The sequence below is a fragment of the Electrophorus electricus genome, chromosome 7 (assembly GCF_041902795.1).
Source record: "Electrophorus electricus isolate QZ-2024a chromosome 7, ASM4190279v1, whole genome shotgun sequence".
NCBI classification, from domain to species: Eukaryota; Metazoa; Chordata; class Actinopteri; order Gymnotiformes; family Gymnotidae; genus Electrophorus; species Electrophorus electricus.
The window spans coordinates 21,389,629-21,409,940 of NC_137503.1; the positions used below are offsets into that span (position 1 = coordinate 21,389,629).

Here is a 20,312-nt window from a genome sequence, read left to right on the forward strand (position 1 = left end):
TGCTGAGTTACAAATGTTGGGTCCCTAATCTCAAAGCTGTATACAGCCATCATTATAAGTTGTTTTGGATAAAAGCATCAGCTAAATGTCATCAATGTAAATGTATATCTTGCATTTATAGCCTGTCAGAATCCACTGCCTGTGTCACAGTTTCCCCTTTCTTAGTGTTGCGGTTCCTATGGCAATACCTGTCATGCTCTTCTTGTGTTGGTTTTGTCTGTCTTTAAGCATTTGTTTTTTCCACTCCTTATTGTCCAGGATAGAAAATAGAGCTTGAGTAGTCTATTGCAGCAAAACGTCTAATCATAATTAGCTGTCCTAGGGTGCATTTCATAATCCTACATTGAAACCATCCTACATATCTGGAAATTGATAGTTGAAAAAAACAGAAAAAGACATGCTTGTTTTTGTCATCATGATGTATTTCCTGTCCAGTTCAATATTTTGTGCAAGAATTTGAGAAAGAAAGGGAAAATTCACATGAAATATGGGAAAAGAAAATTGCTGCTCAGTAATTATGATTCCGATGCTACCTAACCTGAGCAGTTGGACTTTATAGACAGCATTTCTGGCTTTGGTTCATTAACTTAATATGACCTTTGAGTTCTCACTGCCCATTTATTTTAAATACTGCCAAGGTGAAAGTGTATACATTTAAGATATTTTATAATACATTGTATTATAAAAGTAATGAGAAATTATGCATTTTAGTTTATAATTCTTTACACTGGTTAAAACAGATTGCTACCCTTCATTCTGATAATACAGATATACACTACCAACATCAGCAGTATGAATGAATGAAAAATCCTCCAGCAGACCAAACAGGAAATTGCCACTAACAGGCTTTTGAGGTGGCATATTTATTTCCAACTATGGTGATGGGTGAAATTCATGTTAGCACTATCCATCTATTTTTTAATGTTGCTTTCAGTATGTGCCTGAGGGGTGGGGCCTGCTGGCTCTCAGACAGAGCCACTTCCTGAAGAAAATTCTGAAGAAGAAACATGTCAGGAAAATGACTGATGGATCTGTCACATCAGCCTGAACACAGCGTCATAAAATAAAATGCAGCTGGGGGAGGGCTTGAGCGTCCTGCACATGTCACCTCTGTTCACTAATGTGATGAAGATGTGGAATAAGGCTCCTCCCACGGCACTTGGCTTCTCTCTAGATGTTCTCCCATGACAGCCATCAGTGAGGATAGGCTCACTTGGTAGGATATGATTAATTGTGTGTTTCATAGCAACCAATCTTAGTGAGTTGGATCTCTTGGGCCAGTAGTTGTGTGGTTATTAGCCTGTGGCAACTGTGTGGGAGGCCACATGCTGAATTTCATTACGAAAGAAAAAAAGAAAATCAAGTCTGAGGAGTATAAGTTTGTTAGAGCCAATCTAAGTATGCAGTTACACTCCAGTCTCTATCAGAATAATTTCTTTCATCTCCAGAACAAATTGTTTGCTTGTTTAAGAAAAATGCAATGTTTTATTATTTATTTATTTATTTAATTTTATTTTTTTAATGAGTACACATATAGTAAATATGGGCTCCACAATGGTCTTTGTACTCTGAGTTAAATCCTACATTAAAGTTCACATTAATTTAGAAAAAGATTTGTAGCCTCATCTGTTACTTGCAATTCCTTTATTTTTGACCAGGGTTGGACTTTCCTTCACTTAATGTAAGAGAAAAGGTAAGGAACAGAGAACAAAGAAGAAAGGAATAGAACTATGAGAGGGAGGATTTGCTCAAGTTTCTGGAGGAAAGCAAATGCTCAACAGAGGAACATTTCCTACACTGGGGTTTAATCATGCCAATTTTTAATCATGCCAAATTTACTTTCTCAGGGGAATATGAACCAGTGCTGCTAGTGGACCATACATATGTTTTCCACTGTTCTGAAATTCCTCAGGAATTGGTGAAATATTTTTCATTTTCTGACAAGCATGGTTTTGGGGGGTTGGGAATTTGGAAAGTTTGTTTTCCATTATTACTATAAATTTAGCTTTGAAACTTATTTTTGTGATTTGGAATTGTTTCTTGAGACATTTATAGGCCTATACAGAAGAAATTCTAAAGAAAGTAAGATTAAGATTCCCTTTATTGATCCCCATGGGGAAATTTGGGTGATACAGAAGCCCCAGCACTGAATAAATAAAGGTTAAAGGTAGAATTAAAATAAAATAAAGTAAAAATAAAAACTATGGGGACCATTACTGTATTATGCAAAATTGTCCAAGTGCCACCCCATCTGCTAGTGATGTACATTGACGTGATATAGAGCATAATGAAAGTGACAGTGTGAAATGGCAGCAGGTATACAATGTGAAGGTCTATAGTTAGAGACTATAGACATATATGGTATAATTATTGTATAATTATTGTAACATAATGTATAAAATGTTTGCACATTTTTCATGATCTTCAACATAAGTTAATCAGGCAAACAGCATCAGCTACTAAACAAAATGATCAATCACATGTCGGCTTTTTTCCTCTTAGTGAATCATAATCACTGTAGCAAACTACGGAAGTAAACAGCAGTAGAGAGCTGTGTTGGCCCAGAGATTTGGTCTGGTTAGTCACACAACATTTGTAGGTTAGAATTTTTATGCCTGCCTGCTCATTTGATCTATGATTGTTTTGTTTTTTTTTCCATTGACTCTTGGTTTAGAAGACTCCTGTCTGCACAAATTCCTTCCTTGAACATGTTGCACGAAGCCATATTTATACCTTCACAATCTTTGTTCACAGAGATGTGAACACTTCTATTGCATTGTACATTTCCAATGGCAAGGTGAAAGGCTGAAAGTACTGCAGTATTCAGGGTCAAAAATGTTTAACTGACTACTAACAGCTGAAGATAGATATGTTCTGAAACTTCTGTAGCAGCTCAAATAATTTGTTCCATGGATATGAGCTAACTAGCTTTCATCCAAATGTTCTTCTGCAGCTTAAAGCAACTTACTAGTGGTGAGTGTTTCACATAAAGTAAGTTTCTATTTAAGCCATTTCCTGTTTTACATATAATTCAGGTTACTGAAAGGAGATATGGTGCTCCTCTAGGAAAAATGAGCATAGAATTCATGTCTTGGTTAGATTTTCTTTGCTGATTTAAGATGGCACTTGGTCTGTATTAAAAACAAAACCAAGCTTTTGGAATGAAGTTCACATTCAGTTAACTACATAGCTGCACCAGGCTAGCCTGCAATGCTAAGCTACTGGCGTACCTTAATGGCTTAGTGGTAAGCACTGAACATCAGTAGATGGTGTACAGCTTCATTCTCTCTCACTGAGATGAAAATATTTGTTTGTGTTTTGACACGACTCTCTCCTTGTCATAAAACTGTCAAGGACAGACAGCCAGCACCTCTTGCCTTTGCATTGCATCTGAGTGGTTGTTTGAGAGGTCCATTAATCACTAATACTTTTTAGTATGTGTTTTAGTGTACACTAAAGTCTAACATGTAAAAGAAAGCAATTAATGTATATTAAATATATGGAGTTTTTATCCAGAAAATTAAAAAAAAGAAACTAAACATACAAAAGTGTTAGCACACTTTATGAGAAGGAATTTTCATATTAAAATATTACACATTTGTCTGAAATTTCCTTACACACTGAGAATGAACCCTTAAATAGTAATCAAAACTGAGAAAACAGAATTAACTGAAAGAACAGTTTATTGCTGTATCATTGTAGCAGTGTAAAAGTAGCAGTGTAAAAGATCTTACAACATTTACAGTGTAAAAGATCTTACATTTACATAAATGTAAAGATAAATGTAAATGTTGTAAGATCTTTTACACTGCTACAGTCTAGTGCCTCAGTTTGTGAGGGGTAAAAGATTCCTATATGGAGCAGATGAGGCAAATAAGGAGAGAGACACACACACACACACAGTCATACAGGCCATAACTGGCACTAAGGCACATAGTGCCTTAATCCCTGTCAGTAGATGGTCCACAAAAAAAAGAATACAGCACAGAGATACCACCTGATTCTAAGATTCATTTTCAGTTGATCAGTGGGTATAGATGGAAGACTTTCATATGACCATTCTTCTTCTGCATGACAATTTTCTATAAAAGCTCTGTAATTTCTTAAATCAGACTGCATATTTAATCTCTGTTAGAATAGTCTTTGGATCGCTACAAATATTTCTTATTATTCGTCTACTTTAATATGAGTGAATAAGGCTATAGAATCTGCAAAAACATGACTAGTGAGATATCTGCATTACTGTCGACTGTGATTTTTTGAGCCATTTTTCTGAAGGTATTTCTATATCATATCCAAGCACGATTAATTGTGTAACAGTAATGTAATACAGTCCTGCACATCTTCTTGGATCATAGCCAATTACTAATTACCCAGGACTGGAAAATGTACAGGGTTATGTTAAAGAAAGCTAGTCCAGTGTTTGTTTTTTTCTACATCAACATGAGTTTTACATCAACTTATAGTGTTTATAGGCCACTTCAAACTCTGCTTCATGCTAATGCTTTTCCTGTTGTTGGGCAAAAGTAAATGTGTTTAAAGTGAGGTGCAAACCTCCATGAACTGTTGTTTTTCATTCTAAGAAACCATTAATAGTACCTCTGAACAATTGGGTGTCAACAGGCAGTCACTCCTTATCTCTATGGAAACAGAACCAAATACACATAGCTGAAGGTGTGCCATGTTAGATCTTGTTCTGCGGTAATTTTATTTTATTATTTTTTTTTGTGTGTGTGTGTTTTGTTGTTGTTGTTATTGTTTTTAGCACTGTGGTGATATAGTTCTGGCACATATGTTTGTCTTATAAAATTCACTTATCATTGCACTGCAATAATCTAAGAGGCTGTGTGCATATCAAAAGTGAGATGCTACTAGTCATTTAGGCTAATAACTTCCATTTAATTAATAGCTTGTTTTCTCCAAGTGGTATTCAACTGTAACTTTGAAAACTGTGAGGGACAAGAATGCAGAGCAGGTGTTGCATTCAATTCAGCTGCCCCTCAAATTCATGTTGTCTTGAAATCAAGTCAAATCAAGCATGTTCACTGAAAAGAAATCACTGCCGGGACTGAAAGTAAGAGGTTCATGAAACGTTTTATGACTGCCTTTGTCTAGACTATCAGTGTTGAACAATCCAAAACGTATCAGAGCTATGGCTTAAAATATATTTACAGCAGAATTATTTTGTTTATTTTGATTAAAGTTCATTTTCATTTCGCCATAAGTTTATTTTTTGGGTACCTGCCCTTTTTCTTTTGATCCTCGGGTGTTTATTATTTGTAAATCCATTGTATTACAGCTTTTGAATTATTTTGCTAAAATTTGTATTGGCTCAGCACTTTCTCAATTTCTTCTATAAAGGCCCATGTTAGCTACTGATAGTCTACCAGCTCTAGTGTTTATAATATTTCTGCATCCTGAGTCCCATGACGTCTCTTATACACATGTAAGTGAAGTTAAACTTTGTTCATCCATTTCATAACAAAAACATACCACTTTCCTGCCTAGAATCATTCAAGTAGGAATAACATATTGCCACCTAACAGAGAAATGCAACCTGGGGCCTGGGGCAGAAGAGGTTATATGTCGAAGATACTAGAATAAAGCCCTATATCTTTGTTTACTTAAATGTTCATTTATACAGCTTTGTCTATCTTTTTCAATCTATCTCTTCTGGCAGACATGTTTTAAAAACCTTTTAAGGCTGGGCCACACAAGTCTGAAATAATTAAAACACTGTCAATTTCTGTTTCTTTGGAGTCATATTATCCATTAAGCACAAATAAACATTGCTTCCACAAGTTGTACAAGCAATCGGAGTAGAGTAGTTAGGAAACAATCCTATCTCCAAACAGAGTAGGGTAGACATGACCAAAAAAATTTTCTCTACACTTCTGAGTACAGACCTAATAAATGATCTACTTAGCAGTGCAAGAAGTGCATTGTGGGGATTCCCCTCCTGGACAGGCTAGTGAGATGTGCTGGAGGACAAATTGGTGGATATCTGGCTGGAGTTCCTAATTGTACTGCTGGGCCATTTTATTCCTGTGACTTAGGAGAGGTCCGGCTCTGTCTACCATCTCGTGGCCCTGGCCATCCCTGCCCTGCTGTCTGTGGACCCGACTCTCCAGAGTTCCGGGTGCTATAGGCCCCCACTGCCTCCAAAGCATCCTGTTCTTGCCCACTGGACCTGCTGGACTCACTGCTGGCTCCCGCCTTCTCTGGCACAGCATTTCCCATGATGATGCCTTGCCATGTGCTTCCTTATTTTAATTTCATTCTTGGTTCTGTCTTTTGCTTTGGTTCTCTTCTTTAACTTTTTTTGCTCTTCACTGTTTTATTGTTTTCAGGTGATCCTCATTTTGTCATTACTCTGTTTCTTCTCTGTCTTGTTGCTCGTCCTGATGTTTTGTAGTGTTCACATATCACTCCCATTCTTCAACAGCTTCACTGGTTACCCATAGTTAAACTTGTCCAATATAAAATTTTCCTACTAACCTTTAAAGCACTTCATGGCTTTGTGTCCTCATATATCACAGAGGTACTCCATCCATACATTCCATCTTGCACATTAAGGTGCTCTGATACAGGTTTCCTCACTGTCCCCAAGTTTAGGCTGTCCACCATGGGTGGCAGGTCATTTAGTTTTGCTTCACCCTCTTTCTGGAACTCCTACACCAACTTTAAAACCCAGTTTAAAACCTTTTATCTCAGTATTTCCACTCAACATGTACCACCACTCTTGATTGATGCTGCTCAGGCATCTTTGTTTGTTTGTTTATTTGTTTTTTTGTGCATACTTCCTTATTTTGTAAATTAACCTTGGCTTTTTGTGAAAAAGGCACTATATAAATCTAACATTATTCTAATTCTAATTCTAATTCTAATTATTATTATTATTATTATTATTATTATTATTATTATTATTATAGGCTACAATGCATTGACTCCAACTTAAATTGCATTTTGATTATAAAATACTTCTAATGACCTACAAAACACCGAAGAGGCTTGCTGCACAGTACCTTAGCTAACTCTTGGTGCATTAAGATTTACCACATCTGTGTAGATTAAAAGGTGCAGGCTTTTTATTAATGCCCAGAATAAGGAAACCTATTGCAGGGGGCAGAGCCTTTTCCTATAAAGCTCTCACACTATGGAAGCCTTCCTGTCAATGTTCAAGCCTTAGACACAGTCTAAGTATGTAAGGCTAAGATAAAACCCCATTTGTTTAGTCAGGCATTTTGTTAAATACCCCTCATTTTAGGTAAAAATGAAGATCTGGGAGTTCATGTGCATTGACAGATATGCAACTGCAATGTTGTGATCTTCAACTATTTTTTGTCACTCAAGTTTTGTTGGCTGAGAGTGATGGAGTTATGATGCTCCAGAGAGCCATCATACCTGTGTCTTTTTAGCTGTGCTGCCATGACTAGATGGAGTCCATCCTTGCACATTATACATGACTATTTTAGACACTTTGGTATTTGAACATGCCTAATTATCTAGCCTTTCTTTCTGCCAAGGTACATCTACTCCTGCTGTCATGATATTGTTAAGCCTCGACCCGACTCAGCTGTTGTGGCTCTTCCTGCCCTCTGACAAGCCCCACCCCCCAACGTAGCTCCTCCCACCTCCACCCCAGCCAACCACTTCTCTGCTCCTCTGTGCAGCTGTTCTTGAGTCCTTCCTATGCCAAATGGCTGTTGTAAAAGCACTATATGAATAGGTTTGACTTTGAACAGGCATGCTGGTAAGAGGAGAACCCATCTGTAATGAAAGTTGAAGGTACTCACCCTACCCAGGACTCAAACCCAGGTTTGACAGGAGGTAAACATGAGCTCAGACCACCAGACTAAAGAGTCAGCTCCCTGGTACAGCAGCCAGAGCACCTATTTAACCTTCCTAAGTGACAGCCTCCGTCACCCCATCCTTCCCTTTGGAGGGTGATGGTCTGTATCAGAGTGCTTTCACCTCCACCTGGTGGTGTGAGGAAGAAGAAAGACTGGATGTGCTGGCAAAAGAATGAGGAGGAGAGACTCGCCAGGCTGGTGAGAGGAGATTGTATAAAAGAAGAAAGATCCCATGGTACAGCACCACTGTGCAGCAGGTGGCCATGGGGATAGAATCTAATTTGAATGCAACAATGCTCCACTTTGAACATCTATTCAGCTACTTCTCAAAGGAACAGTCATCTGAATACTTTTGTCCACATGAAAACAAACAGATAATGGTTACTATACATCTAGAGTTACTATACATCTTTATCATGGTTTCTTCTTCTTCTGCACAACTAACAAAGCAAATGCTAACCTAGTATTCTTTTGAAAGAAATTCAAAAGACTTTAAAATGCAAGAGCATAATGCTGTCATGTTTATGTTGCAATATTTTATCAAAGTGTAGACAGTGAGACAACTATCCATTAGTCCAGCATATATGACTTTATCCCAAAGAGGATCAAGTAAATAAGCAGCAGTGCCACCCCAAGATCAGCTTTCACTTTACTAAAAGAGAAATTGGCCAGCTTACTTATTGTATATCTCTTAAAGCCTTTAATTTGTAGAAAGCTAGGAAACTTTCCAAAGGTGAGATCTCTAGGGAGTATTTACGTATCATTACAGTATGGTTATATACCACTCTGGTATATTAGATGAATAGGTTAGTAAAAATGTTCAGTAGTAACCACATCCTGTCCCATCTTGAAGAAATCATCCATCAAGAAGAAAACTCAATCTCAGATGAATAACTGTAAAGTCAATGTGACATTCTTTTTGTCCCTCTTTCTCTGTGACCCGTGATACAGTTTATGCACTGAAATCTATAGCGCTGTAAAGGCCACAGAGTGACACAAAGTTTATGAAACATGACTTCAAGACTTCAAATCCTCTGGCTCATGATCTCATTACATTTTTATCAAGATTAGTCTTCCACTAGGAAAATAATAATCTGTAGCGATGTGTTCAGGTTATGTCATCATTTGCTCTGTTTCTGATTGATTTTGAACACCAGGATGCAGAAGGGCTCTAGTTTGAAATGCTTCATTTAAAATGCTGTCAGATCTTAGAGTGACTCTGTAGAATTTTTTTGTTCCTTCAGAAAGGGTTAATGACAAAGGTCCAATATGTCATGTTATTCCATCTCATGCACTAGAGGGAGATGCTTTTTCATAGTTCGGTTATTCACAAAGCCACTAAGAACAACTACCACTTGCCTTTAAAGCAATCCCCAGGTAACCAAAAACAGAGAAATTACATAGATTAGAAATTAGATGTGCTTTCTCCTTATTATGTACTGTGAAGACCAGAATGTTCTTCCTCAGGAGAGCTTAACATTAAAATGAAACATCCATTTGTCTAGGCTCTCCCCCAGTATTACAATTGCCTGAATGTAATCAGCATGAATTTACAAACCAAGAATACCCTCAAAGAGCATTTGTTGTGAAGCTGGTGTGGAGCTGCCCATCAAGTATAATTTCACAAAAGGCAGCATTTATTTGCTCATCATTTCATTTATATATTTATAAAGCTCATTTATAAACAACAACATTACCATATCTTATGTGGCCAGCTGTCAAATGATCAAGCTGTCAAGAATAGTTTAAGACCTTATAATTGTTTTTTTTTTAAATGCTACATCTATAAAACTAGATCACTCTGGGAAGCATTGACCAAAAGTATCTTTAATTACCTGGAACACTCTCTTTACTGTTAAATTATAATAATGTAGGAAAACAGGCTCTGTTCATCCGCTTTAATTTGTTGCAATCCAGATTTGCCACTGTAGACATAAGAATAGATTATACTGTTTTCAGTTGTTCCAAACATGAAAGGTTCTTCTTGTTTTTGTGAATGTATGTTTAAAGTGTATCTCTATATCTTACTAAAACACTCAAGTCTCTTTGTTATGTTGAGGTAAAACCTGTACATAAATCAAGACTAAACCTTTCCTTTAAGGGAAAAAAAATGCTTATCAGTACACTGTTGAGGGAATAAAGAATGCTTATCAGTAACATTTTGAATTTTTGGTAAAAACATTGCTTCAGTCTTAAAATTGGGGCAGCGATGGTTCATGTGTGTATTTTTGGAAAACAATTAAATGTGAATAATTTTGTTGTTTTACCAAGTTTGGGTTCATTACTATCACTGGTTTCTAAGCTTTTCATATGGCTTACAGATAATGTGGTCTACTTTATTTAACCAGACCAAAATATGCATGAATTGCATAACAACTGCATTAGATCCTTGTAGCCTCCTCTCCTTTACTCTGGATCATATACATACAGCATGCAGTATAACAGGTTCCACATAAGCTCTTTGGTATAGGAACTGGTTCACCGAGTCACATGATTAAAGAATCAAATCAGTTTTTTTTTCTTTATTACCTAATGTCATAAACAGTTATACCAGCAAACAGTTTAGTTTGCTAGTCATTTCACCCAAAACAACAAAACAAAGTTTTGAGGCCTAGGCTTAAAGGGTGAACAGTTTAGCATCAGAAATTAAACCTGCAAAACCTCACCACAGAAAAAATAGCAATGTCATATCAAAAATACTATAGCTGAATCATTTTAGAAAAAACAAAGACATGATATCCATTTTTAGTGATCAAGAACTGTCAAGTGCTACTTGCAGATTTGCTGAGGCTCTTTTTAAACAATAGGACAAGCACTGATGAATCAGTTGAGGCCGGCCCACTCATTTTAGACACTTTATCAAAAGCTATTAAGTAAATCTACTATATTCTGAAAAAAATATATCACATGCATTTTAACAGGCAAGCAATACTGTCCTAAGATGAACCTTTTTAGATTTAGCTCCTTCCCATCAAAAAGCTAAAAAAAACACACGCATGAGGAACAGTATCCAAAGTTCAGAATGTTCACAGAAAGTTATGCTTGGCAACATCAAAGTCAGAACATGAAAACATTCCAAAACAATCCATTGCCCCTAATGTGTCCTACTGCCTGCCCCATAATTATGCTTAACTGAAACACTTCTGAAGTCCTTGGTATACAAATATCCATAGTTTAGAGGGAGGTGTCGATGTAGACAAAGATGATGACGAGTAAATTCAGAATGGTTCCAGCAATCCCAAGGAAGGCCAGGATAGATTCCTCTTTGCTTTCACTCTTTTGTTCTCTTGGCTCTTCAGGGCCGATGGCATAATTTAACATTTCCCTGTGGTGGGTCAACAGCCTTCTCCTAAATCCAGTCTGCAAAAAGATGACAGATTCCATTTAAACATTAAAGCAGAAGGAAACACAATATTTGCATTACTTCTGATCAGGAAGTAAACTTACATGTTTCTGGAAATGTCTGAATATCATTATTTTCTGTGTTTTGAGTGAACCTGCTGTCAATGACGTTGAGAGCAATGTCAACTGGTATTCTCAAACTTTGCCCAATCTGTAGCTTTGCCAGGGGATTTAGTAACAAACACATTCAGCTCCACTATTCACCATGTGACACACTGAACTGTCAGGCTCATAATGACAAGCTTGATGTGAAGGGAGCTTGAAGAGAAGAGAGCTTACCTGATACAGCACCAGGAGGATGAGAGCTCAACCAAAGTTACAGAATTCAGGACAAGGTCCAAACTTCTGTGCACCAGGTCACTTGTGGCACCTTGTGCAGTGAGGAGCTATGTGCTCAGACAGGTCCAGTCAGCTAAACTATCAGCACAGAGCAAGTGAGATATTGATCACTGTCAAAAAACATGGCAGTGATGAATCTTTATATATTATTAAGTTGTTTTGAATTTACACTGGTCCCTCAAAACATTCAGTTCACAGGCATAAGTATTATGTACGTGCTTTTATCTGCATTATGCTTTACCTCCAAATGCATCTGTTTCCTCCAAAGGCACCATTGCCAGTGGCTGGGCTCCAAGGGTCCTGAGAACAGTACTTCTAATAATTACACATACATTTGTTGAATACTGGCACTCTTAGGCTCCTTTTTAGAAGTGTTCTTGAAGATTGTTTCGACTGCTCAAGGCATTTTGGGTCCTGCCCAGCTGTCTGTGTCTCTTCAGAGCAGAGGAGTCATACATCCTCCAGGCACCGAAGCCAATGACCTGATTCTGTTAGTACGCCAAATCCACTTGGAAGAACAGTGTTCTTCTCACCAACTGCCTCTTATATCAGAGAACCTGGAGTTGCCAAGCAACAGGCATGGGATGAGCTGAAGGATTCTGGGAGGTGAAGGCGCCATTATTTTCTACATATTTTGGAAATGGATTAGTGGGCAGTGGAACCTGTCACATGAGGGTTGTTTAGTAGTGTTTGTATGCCTTCAATTAGTGTTTATTACTGACCAAATAACCACCTTCAGATTTAATTACATGTTATATCTTGTATGGAATTGTATACAAATATCATGAATGGTAAAGAAAGGGCAAGAAGACAAGATTATATTATATTATATTATATTATAATAAAACTGAGTGAAAGACAAAAATCATACAACATTCCATCCACTTAAATGTAATACATGTGAATCTGCTGAATCAAGGCTCCTGAGCAGAAACCATATACCAAAAAATGATTTAAGTCCCATTGGATACACACTGATATCAGAATATTTTTGCGGTGGTGTGAAGTCAACACATCTGTCTGTAGAACTCAGAACACTATCTGCATATATGGGAAATCCTAATTAGCGGAAAAATGATAAGTTTCGCAATATATGTTAGTGTCGTAGCCAATAAGAACAAGTGTAGTGGTGAAAAAAATGACTAGGACAAACTGCTTTCTTTAAAAACAGGACATTGCTCAGTTCGTAGAAAGAGCTGTTCAGAGTGAAGCATGACCAGTAGTAATCTATGAGCCCTGATGTCATCATAAATCATAAATTAAATGCAGATTTTTCTGTTTGGAAGACTAATCGATATATACTGACTTCCAAGGCTGCTGGGTCAGAAGCAACATTTACACAGCATGCAGCAAACAGAAGACAGACTTCACAGAGATAGAGGTCAGGAATAATTTAGCAAAAAAAAAAACAGACCCCATTTCAGAAATGTGCTGAATTATATTGCATTTCTAAACTCTGTTCCAGGATCATCTTGGCTGCTTCAGTTAGCAGCTTCAGCTTCCCTATTAACAACAAACAATACTCAGTCCTAGAGGACTAATCAGTGAAGACTTTATTCCACTCAACAGCTAAATATTAAGCTCTATATTAGAATCTGACTATCTGAAGCAAGGTGTCTTGTTGTATTTGTGCAACACAACCACAGATGCAGTTTCTTAATTTTCCAGTATGTCATACCACAATGACCCCTGCTGGAGATTTATGAAACCTAACTTTCTACCTAAAAGAGGTTCCTCCCAGGGCCCATTTTAGATTTTGCAGAAAATTAAAATGAATGGAACATTGGATGCTAGTGGAAGGTCTTTAGATGTATGTCTTGTTTCAAGGTTTCATGGCACTGAGAGATGAGCACTTCCCTTGAATAGAGTCAATATATTCCAGAGAAATGGCGTGTACCCATCTCTAGGCACTCTAGAAAACATGCCACTGCTTCCGGCCCTGAACATTTAATTACCCAAATGTGGTTGTTTATAACACTTAATCTTTGTTTTATTAACGTCAGTATTACCAGTAGCACTTACCATATGATATTGTTTGTCTACTTTAGAGTCAATGTTGGTATAGGAAGCAGTGTGATGACAAAAAAACAAAAAACATTTATCTGATTAAATCACTCTCCTTCATTTTCACCCTTGGTGTGATTCGTTTGAGCATTATGAAGTAATTGCACTCGGATGTGGGCCAAATCATCTGCAAGACCCTTGAGAGGAGGTGGTCTTAGTCCTGTCCCAAACCAACTATGAAGTGGTTTGTTTGTGGTAAGAACGTGATTTGACCTTGATCCAAACCTTCAGGTGTAGTCCGCAAGTTTGAGCTAACAGCATTTTAACCTCATATATTGCCCAGATACTTACTACATCTGTGAACAAATGCCTTCTCTGGGATTTTAAACTGCAACAAGCTCCATGTTAAGCTGTATAGAAATATGAAATAGTCCAGAACACTGGACCTTCTTCTAGCATTTACTTTCTTGCTCCCACACAGTTGTGACCAATAAACAGAGAAAAAGTTCACACGTGGTTTGCTGTGATGTATTTTTGCATTCTTAAAACTTAGAAATTGTATATCCTTTTCAGTGTGACTGGACACATGAAATTCACACGAATGTGAGACACCAAGATCATCATAGGCTATACAATATATGCTTCAATATTTTATTGACAAAGTATGACTCCAAAACTACATTTCATACATTTTCAAATATATATAATTTTAAATATATGTTGGGTACTACATGAGTGTTATGAATATAAAGGTATACACAACATAAGAAAATTATTGTGTAATACAGTGCACATCTGTGTGCAATGTTCTGAGAATTTGGGTACAGTTTGGTCTTCAGTAAGTCATCAAACCCAGCTTCTATAAACACATTTGAAGCACTTTAACTCATACATCCACAACTGATAAAGACATCTACTTAGACTCCTTTTCTTTGTCCAGAAGTGCAGATCTGATGCCCAACTTCTCAAGTTCCTCAACCAAGTCACCACTTTGATGCATCTGTAGGAGAATGTCACAGCCCCCAACAAACTCTCCATTGAAGAACACCTGAGGAATTGTTGGCCAGTTGGAGAACGTCTTCACTCCTTTTAAAAAGAACATGGTACAATTTAATTTCAGACCCAATACACAAACAACGTTTTTGTAGAAAAATGATAAATATGTCAAGAGATCCATTACTCATTTTGCTTCTAAGATCTGTCGTTAATGCTCCGCAGTCAACGCCCTGTCACTTGTGCTGCACACGACTGATAAACGCAATCTGAATATGCAAGATCACTTAGCTAACGTTCATCATTTGTTTATCCAGGGCTTTTCCATTAGATCAGTAACTGACCTACATTTTAATTAACCACACAGCCAACTAAATCCTGAAACCACAACTACATTCAATGCATCAACTCGGATAATAACGCTTGCTCAAAGGTTTGACGCCGAAATCTCATAATCCCGAGTAGTCATTTGGCAGGCCAACAGTCTTCCCATTGTTTTAATCTTTACTCCTAACCACCTGACTGGTCTAAACATCAGAAATTGATTAGTTTGCGATATTAGCAGATAAGATAGCTAGTTAGCTAATGAGACCTAGTTTTTCTCTCTCCTACGTTTCTCAAATGTAATATTTAAAAGGCAACCAAATCAATCTTTTCTTAAAAGAAAGTTATCCGCCTAGCTTCAAAATCCGTACGTATTTTTTTTCCCTGTCTCAGTAACTATGCAGATTCCCGTTCCCTTGAACATAACCTAACTAGTTGCATTATTCATATTAACGCTAATTCTGTAAATGTTATAGCTAGCTAAACCAATATTTACCATCAAGTTTCATTTATCTCAAAACTAGCTAGCTAGACAGACAATTAGCTACTTGCCAATTTACCAATTCCATATTTACCCTAACAAGAACCACACAATTGACTACCATAACCTACGAAATTGGTACGCTAGCAGTCTAGTTATGGATAGCTAGACAGCTAGCTAACTTGTCGGATATCAACTGACCTTGTCTAAGGTCTTGGTCCTCCAGAACGTTGTAGGCGGCATAATTATTTACTCCATGCATTCTAAGGATCTGGACCACAGCGTTGCTAAAGCCACACATAGGCTGCTGCGGAGTCCCTTTCATAAACACTACAACTCTGTCCTTCTTCACCATCTCAGCAAGGCTGTTATGATTTTCTGCTGTACACATTCGACGGGGCGAAATATAAAGAAACTGCCCATTGTTTTGATTTGACCTGTAAAGCGACGTCATCGCCCGAAGAGATGTAGCTGTCAGCCTAAATATTTTGTTCATTTTATAAAGATTGTATACAAACAATGCAAAAAGCAATAAAGCAGAGGGATTTTTTTTTTCTTCTAAGACGCCGCAGCAAGACTTTTCAGGAGCACCGCCCTTAAACGGAAGCTATTGAAACAAGACACTCATTGGCCTGAGTATATTTTACTCTTCTGCAATTGGCTTAAAGACATGTCAGTTATTATCAACATTTGTAATGGCGCGTTCGTACAACCCACGTTGGGCGGATCCTCTGATCGTTAATTCATATGCATTCGAAATTGCTGAGACGAAGGTAATTTGAAGATCGTCGTACTTTCGCGGACCTGAGTGATTTGAAAGTACCTCTAATTTTACGCAGGGTTTCCATAGTAATACTTTTTTGTTGGCTTGTTTTGAGTTTCAATATGCTAATTGGTTATTTATAAATATTCAGTGACCTCGCCAAAGGCATACAGCAACGGACACGTTATCAATGAGTAATGTATTTTCGGTCATCCATTAGATTTGTTTGCTATTTGTTCCAGGCAGTATCGAATTTGTTTACTATTGCTAGCTAGCTAACCGCTAACTGGCTAGCTACATAGCAGTACTAAATTTGTTTTTTAAAACCATATCGTCATAAACGTTTAATATAACGCTAGCTGGTTTTAATATTAGTTCGCTAAAATAGTTTGCTAAGATGGCTTTCTTGAACTTTCTAGCCAGCCAGCTAGCAGTTACCTAGCTAGCAAGACGTACTAGTTGGCTAGTTTTAAAATTGCTTGTGTGAAACACATCTGGTGGTGACAAATATGCAATGTTGTTCTGCAGTGCTTTCATATTATTGCAAGCGACTCAACAATATTGCATAGATTAAAGGAAGAAGTATAAAGGCGTAACCTCTGGAGGTTTTGAGGTCTTACGTGCGATATTCTTTTAACACTTTGAACCCTGTTTCCACGGCGGTAATAGTTGGCCGATACTGTTACCTATCCACAAACAGGCAGAAAAAGACCGAGCACTTCGATATTGTCTGTTAGGACAAGCTCACCTTTCAGACACTTTTTGTTGCAACATTTTCCTATCTGCCATTTATGGATAATAATGGCAATGGCCAGCTGACGTTTTTAATCTCTCTTTAGGTGGATCTTCTGTGTGGCTTGTGATCCAGGTTCAAGTATTACAGACGGTGAAGAGATTGTTGTTGCTGATTCATGTCAGTTGACTTTAACAGGTTGTTTAAAAAGGCGGGGGAATACCTAGTTACAGGAGACTTATGTAAAGTAGTGCATATTTTCACTGGATAATTTGTTTTGCATTAAAATGTTACAAATCAGTGGTTAGCAACTGTCCTCCTGAAGATATGCATTTTTGCAGTTTAGTTCTATCTCCAGCACTAGAAGTTAAACGGCTTGATGTAAATGAATCGCTACCAATGAGGACTGAACCCTTTAAAGCCTGTGGTTTCATGAAATTAATCCCCTTATTTCATGCTTTACATGTTATGGCAGCAGTATATGGTGGGCTTCATATTGAAACACCTTTTTGGTCATGTTCTGAACTAATAGGTCATATGAATAAAACTATATTAAAGCTGTGTGTTGCTTACCTTTTGCTTTTAGCCTAGCATTTCATGGAATTTGTAAGGGATATATGCTATATAAGATCCGTTTATAAGTGTTCAGCGCTCCAGTACCATATAGCTAATGCTTCTGGGATGCTGTGCTGTGGAAAATCAATAAATATCTGAATGGAAATTCATGTGTGAAACAAGATATGTTCTATTTCAAGCATTTTATGTCTCTAAACTATGAAGTATAATGTTTGGTTTCTAGTTTTGTCTAAACATTTACATACATTTTCTCAGACAAACGTATGATTTCAAAGAAGCCAGTCACTTTTTGGACAGGTGTATAATCTAAAGGACAGTAGAAAACGCTAGTCTCAAAATTGAATTTGCAGATTGTGGCCCTCATATAAACAGACTTGCTTGAGTTATTAAACTTTTCTCTGTGTATCCTGATGTTCATTGTTACACAATGTGGACCTAAAAAAGTTCATTAATTAAGACATACACAAGGGTGGCTGTGAATAGATGGCAATTCCAGATGAGAAAGGACATGCTTAATCAAAAGGTGTTGTGTTTTTGTCCTCGCACTTAATTTCCAGTAGGTATAGCTAAGGTTCTCACTTCTGTCCACATTGTAAATACATGTGGAAGGCAACCATCCATTTACAATACAAATCACATACACCTGTTTAATTCATGGCATGGGCCAAGTTCAATCATCAGTTATTTGTTTATTTAACAAATGATGATGGCCTTGCAGGATTTAATGTTCACAACCCATGTTTCCTTATTTAGACTTATTATTACTCTCCTTAAATTTAGAAGCGTTTATTGGAAGTATAATTGGCATATTTCTTATATAACATGATCGATACATTTATTTAAAAAATAAATAAAAATCTAAAAGCGACTGGAATCTACAAGTTTTGCAATCTATTGGTCACCCTCTCTGTGTTATTACTACTCCATGTTTCTAATTAATCATAAATGGAAGAGTATACTATATATGCTCAAAGCATTCATTGCTGTTGTAAACACTGCTAAAGTTTTTTTAAGTATTGAAGTTATTATAAAATCTTCAGTGGATTAATGTATGCTGCTTGTAATTAAATTATTGTGTTTGCATGTATAAATAGGCAAATAAGCATTTTGTTACACACTGAGTTTTTGTGCTTTGATAAGGGCTAATTTGTTCATTTTGTAGCATGTCCTCTTCAGAAGGACAGATTGTGCAATATGGATTGAAGTGTTTTTGGGCAGGTACCACAATTATTCAGGTGATTTCACAGCAGCATTCATAGGGCATGATGTAGTGTGTATGAACAGGGCGTGTTTGTGAATGCCTTGTGGTAAGTTCTGCATTATGTTTTACATTTGACCACAAACTCTTTACCCTTTTCTACTAAATCTGCCTTCCTGTTCGAGATATTACCACCTGCAGGACATCTGTTTGATTATGAGAAAGCTACTGCACCACAAAAAGACAAATGTCCTACAAACCTTGCAGTGTTTCTGGTAGGCAGCATTCAGTACAAACTAGCAATCAGATTCATCTAAATTAGTAATCAGATTAACCTATCTCAGATTTTTCTCCTAAGTGTCTTCAGTTAGATTTTTTGCAGTCTTAAAATAGACCAGTTGGCACCTTGTGACAGGGTGGGTATACACTGAAATATTCTTTCTATCTTCATATTCTTCTAAAATGTTTTTTGTAGAGAACAAGTAAAATAGAAAGGGAACTCGTGCAGTAGTAGTGTCTGATTTTATTGCCAGTGAATTACCCCATGTGTAGTATAGTTGCCTTCTCAGGCTATGACAAATTCCATTTTAATACTTGTTCTCACCTGCTCTCACTGCCTGTATGTTTTCAAAGGAGCCCTTCACACAAATGTGCATATTAAACACTGAACTGAGTTTACCAGTTAACAATATCAACTAAACACATTTTAACTTCATATTTACCATATAAAGTTCAACTTCCAAATGGAAGGCCCTCTGCAAATAAACTTGCATTGTTCTAGTAAGTTTCTTTATGTTTGAAATATGTTATTTATGATTCAGGTTATGCAGATGCCAGAGAAGCTATCCAGAAATGGATCTTCACCCGGTGCATTTACATGAATTTGAAAATGGTGACACCTTTTGGCTTGTCAAACAACATAATATTTAAGACACAGTGCATGTTTGTAGAAGGATTCATTATGGTACCTGTGTTCAGTATTTTAATGGAAGCCTAACAGAGCAGCCTGATTTATTTTCCTTCCCAGTGTGAACCTCATGTGCAGGTAGACAACTTGCTCACAGGCATTCAGGATGGAAATATATTAATGGCTTTGTTAGAGGAACTGTCAGGATGTACATTTACAGCATTTAGCTGACATTTTTATCCAACGCAACATATAACTATGACAACTTGAGTAAAACTTGAGCAATTGAGGGTAAGGGCCTTGCTCAGGGGCCCAACAGTGGTAACTTGGCAGTGGTGGGGCTTGAACCAACAACCTTCCGATTACAAGTCAAGTACCTTAATCACTGAGCTAAATGCAAAATGGTGAGACTTTGCTTGATTGGCTTCTTTGAAATATTGTGTTTCATATTTGAACAAGTGTCAGTTAAACACTGACAAACTGATGATGATGATGATGATGATGATGATGACAGGCAAACAGCCTGATTGTGATGGTTATATATACTGTGTATATTTGATATTTTTCTGACCCTCATGTTACATATTTTGAAAAGGAAGGAAATACATTCACAAAAATAACCCAAAAGCCCCACACACATTCATTGATCATTTCCTTAATCTAGTATTTACAAAAATGTATATACAGCATTGCCCAAAGGTTTTCCCATTACATAGTCTTATTGCTAGAAATCACAGAA

The 20,312-nt window shown here is 37.1% G+C and overlaps 1 protein-coding gene, 1 long non-coding RNA gene, 1 other non-coding gene and 1 pseudogene across 4 annotated transcripts; 2 read left to right on the top strand and 2 right to left on the bottom strand.

Moving 5' to 3' along the window:
* Positions 1–10,417: 10,417 nt before the first annotated feature.
* LOC113571736 (protein TUNAR pseudogene) lies at positions 10,418–11,327 on the bottom strand (annotated as a pseudogene).
* Positions 11,328–14,235: 2,908 nt separating this feature from the next.
* On the bottom strand, positions 14,236–15,992 carry glrx5 (glutaredoxin 5 homolog (S. cerevisiae)). The gene is made up of 2 exons (XM_027000844.3): positions 15,598–15,992; positions 14,236–14,684 (listed from the first exon to the last, which is right to left on the bottom strand). Exons 1-2 carry the CDS (start codon positions 15,890–15,892, stop codon positions 14,512–14,514), a joined length of 468 nt encoding a protein of 155 aa, XP_026856645.1. The 5' UTR covers positions 15,893–15,992; the 3' UTR covers positions 14,236–14,511.
* LOC145658775 (uncharacterized) lies at positions 15,987–17,453 on the top strand. Of its 2 annotated transcripts, none has more exons than XR_014124637.1 (2): positions 15,987–16,169; positions 16,999–17,453. It is a non-coding gene; the product is annotated as an uncharacterized LOC145658775 (long non-coding RNA). The 2 variants fall into 2 exon arrangements; XR_014124636.1 differs by lacking the exon at positions 15,987–16,169 and adding an exon at positions 16,176–16,353.
* On the top strand, positions 16,652–16,935 carry LOC113571737 (small Cajal body-specific RNA 13). Its single transcript, XR_003410019.2, has one exon.
* Positions 17,454–20,312: the final 2,859 nt, after the last annotated feature.

Coding starts and splice junctions, on each gene's coding strand:
- glrx5 (XM_027000844.3), bottom strand. CDS start 15,892: ATGAACAAAATATTTAGGCTGACAGCTACATCTCTTCGGGCGATGACG. Junction 14,685..15,597: donor GGACCAAGACCTTAGACAAG/GTCAGTTGATAT, acceptor TCTTTTTAAAAG/GAGTGAAGACGTTCTCCAAC.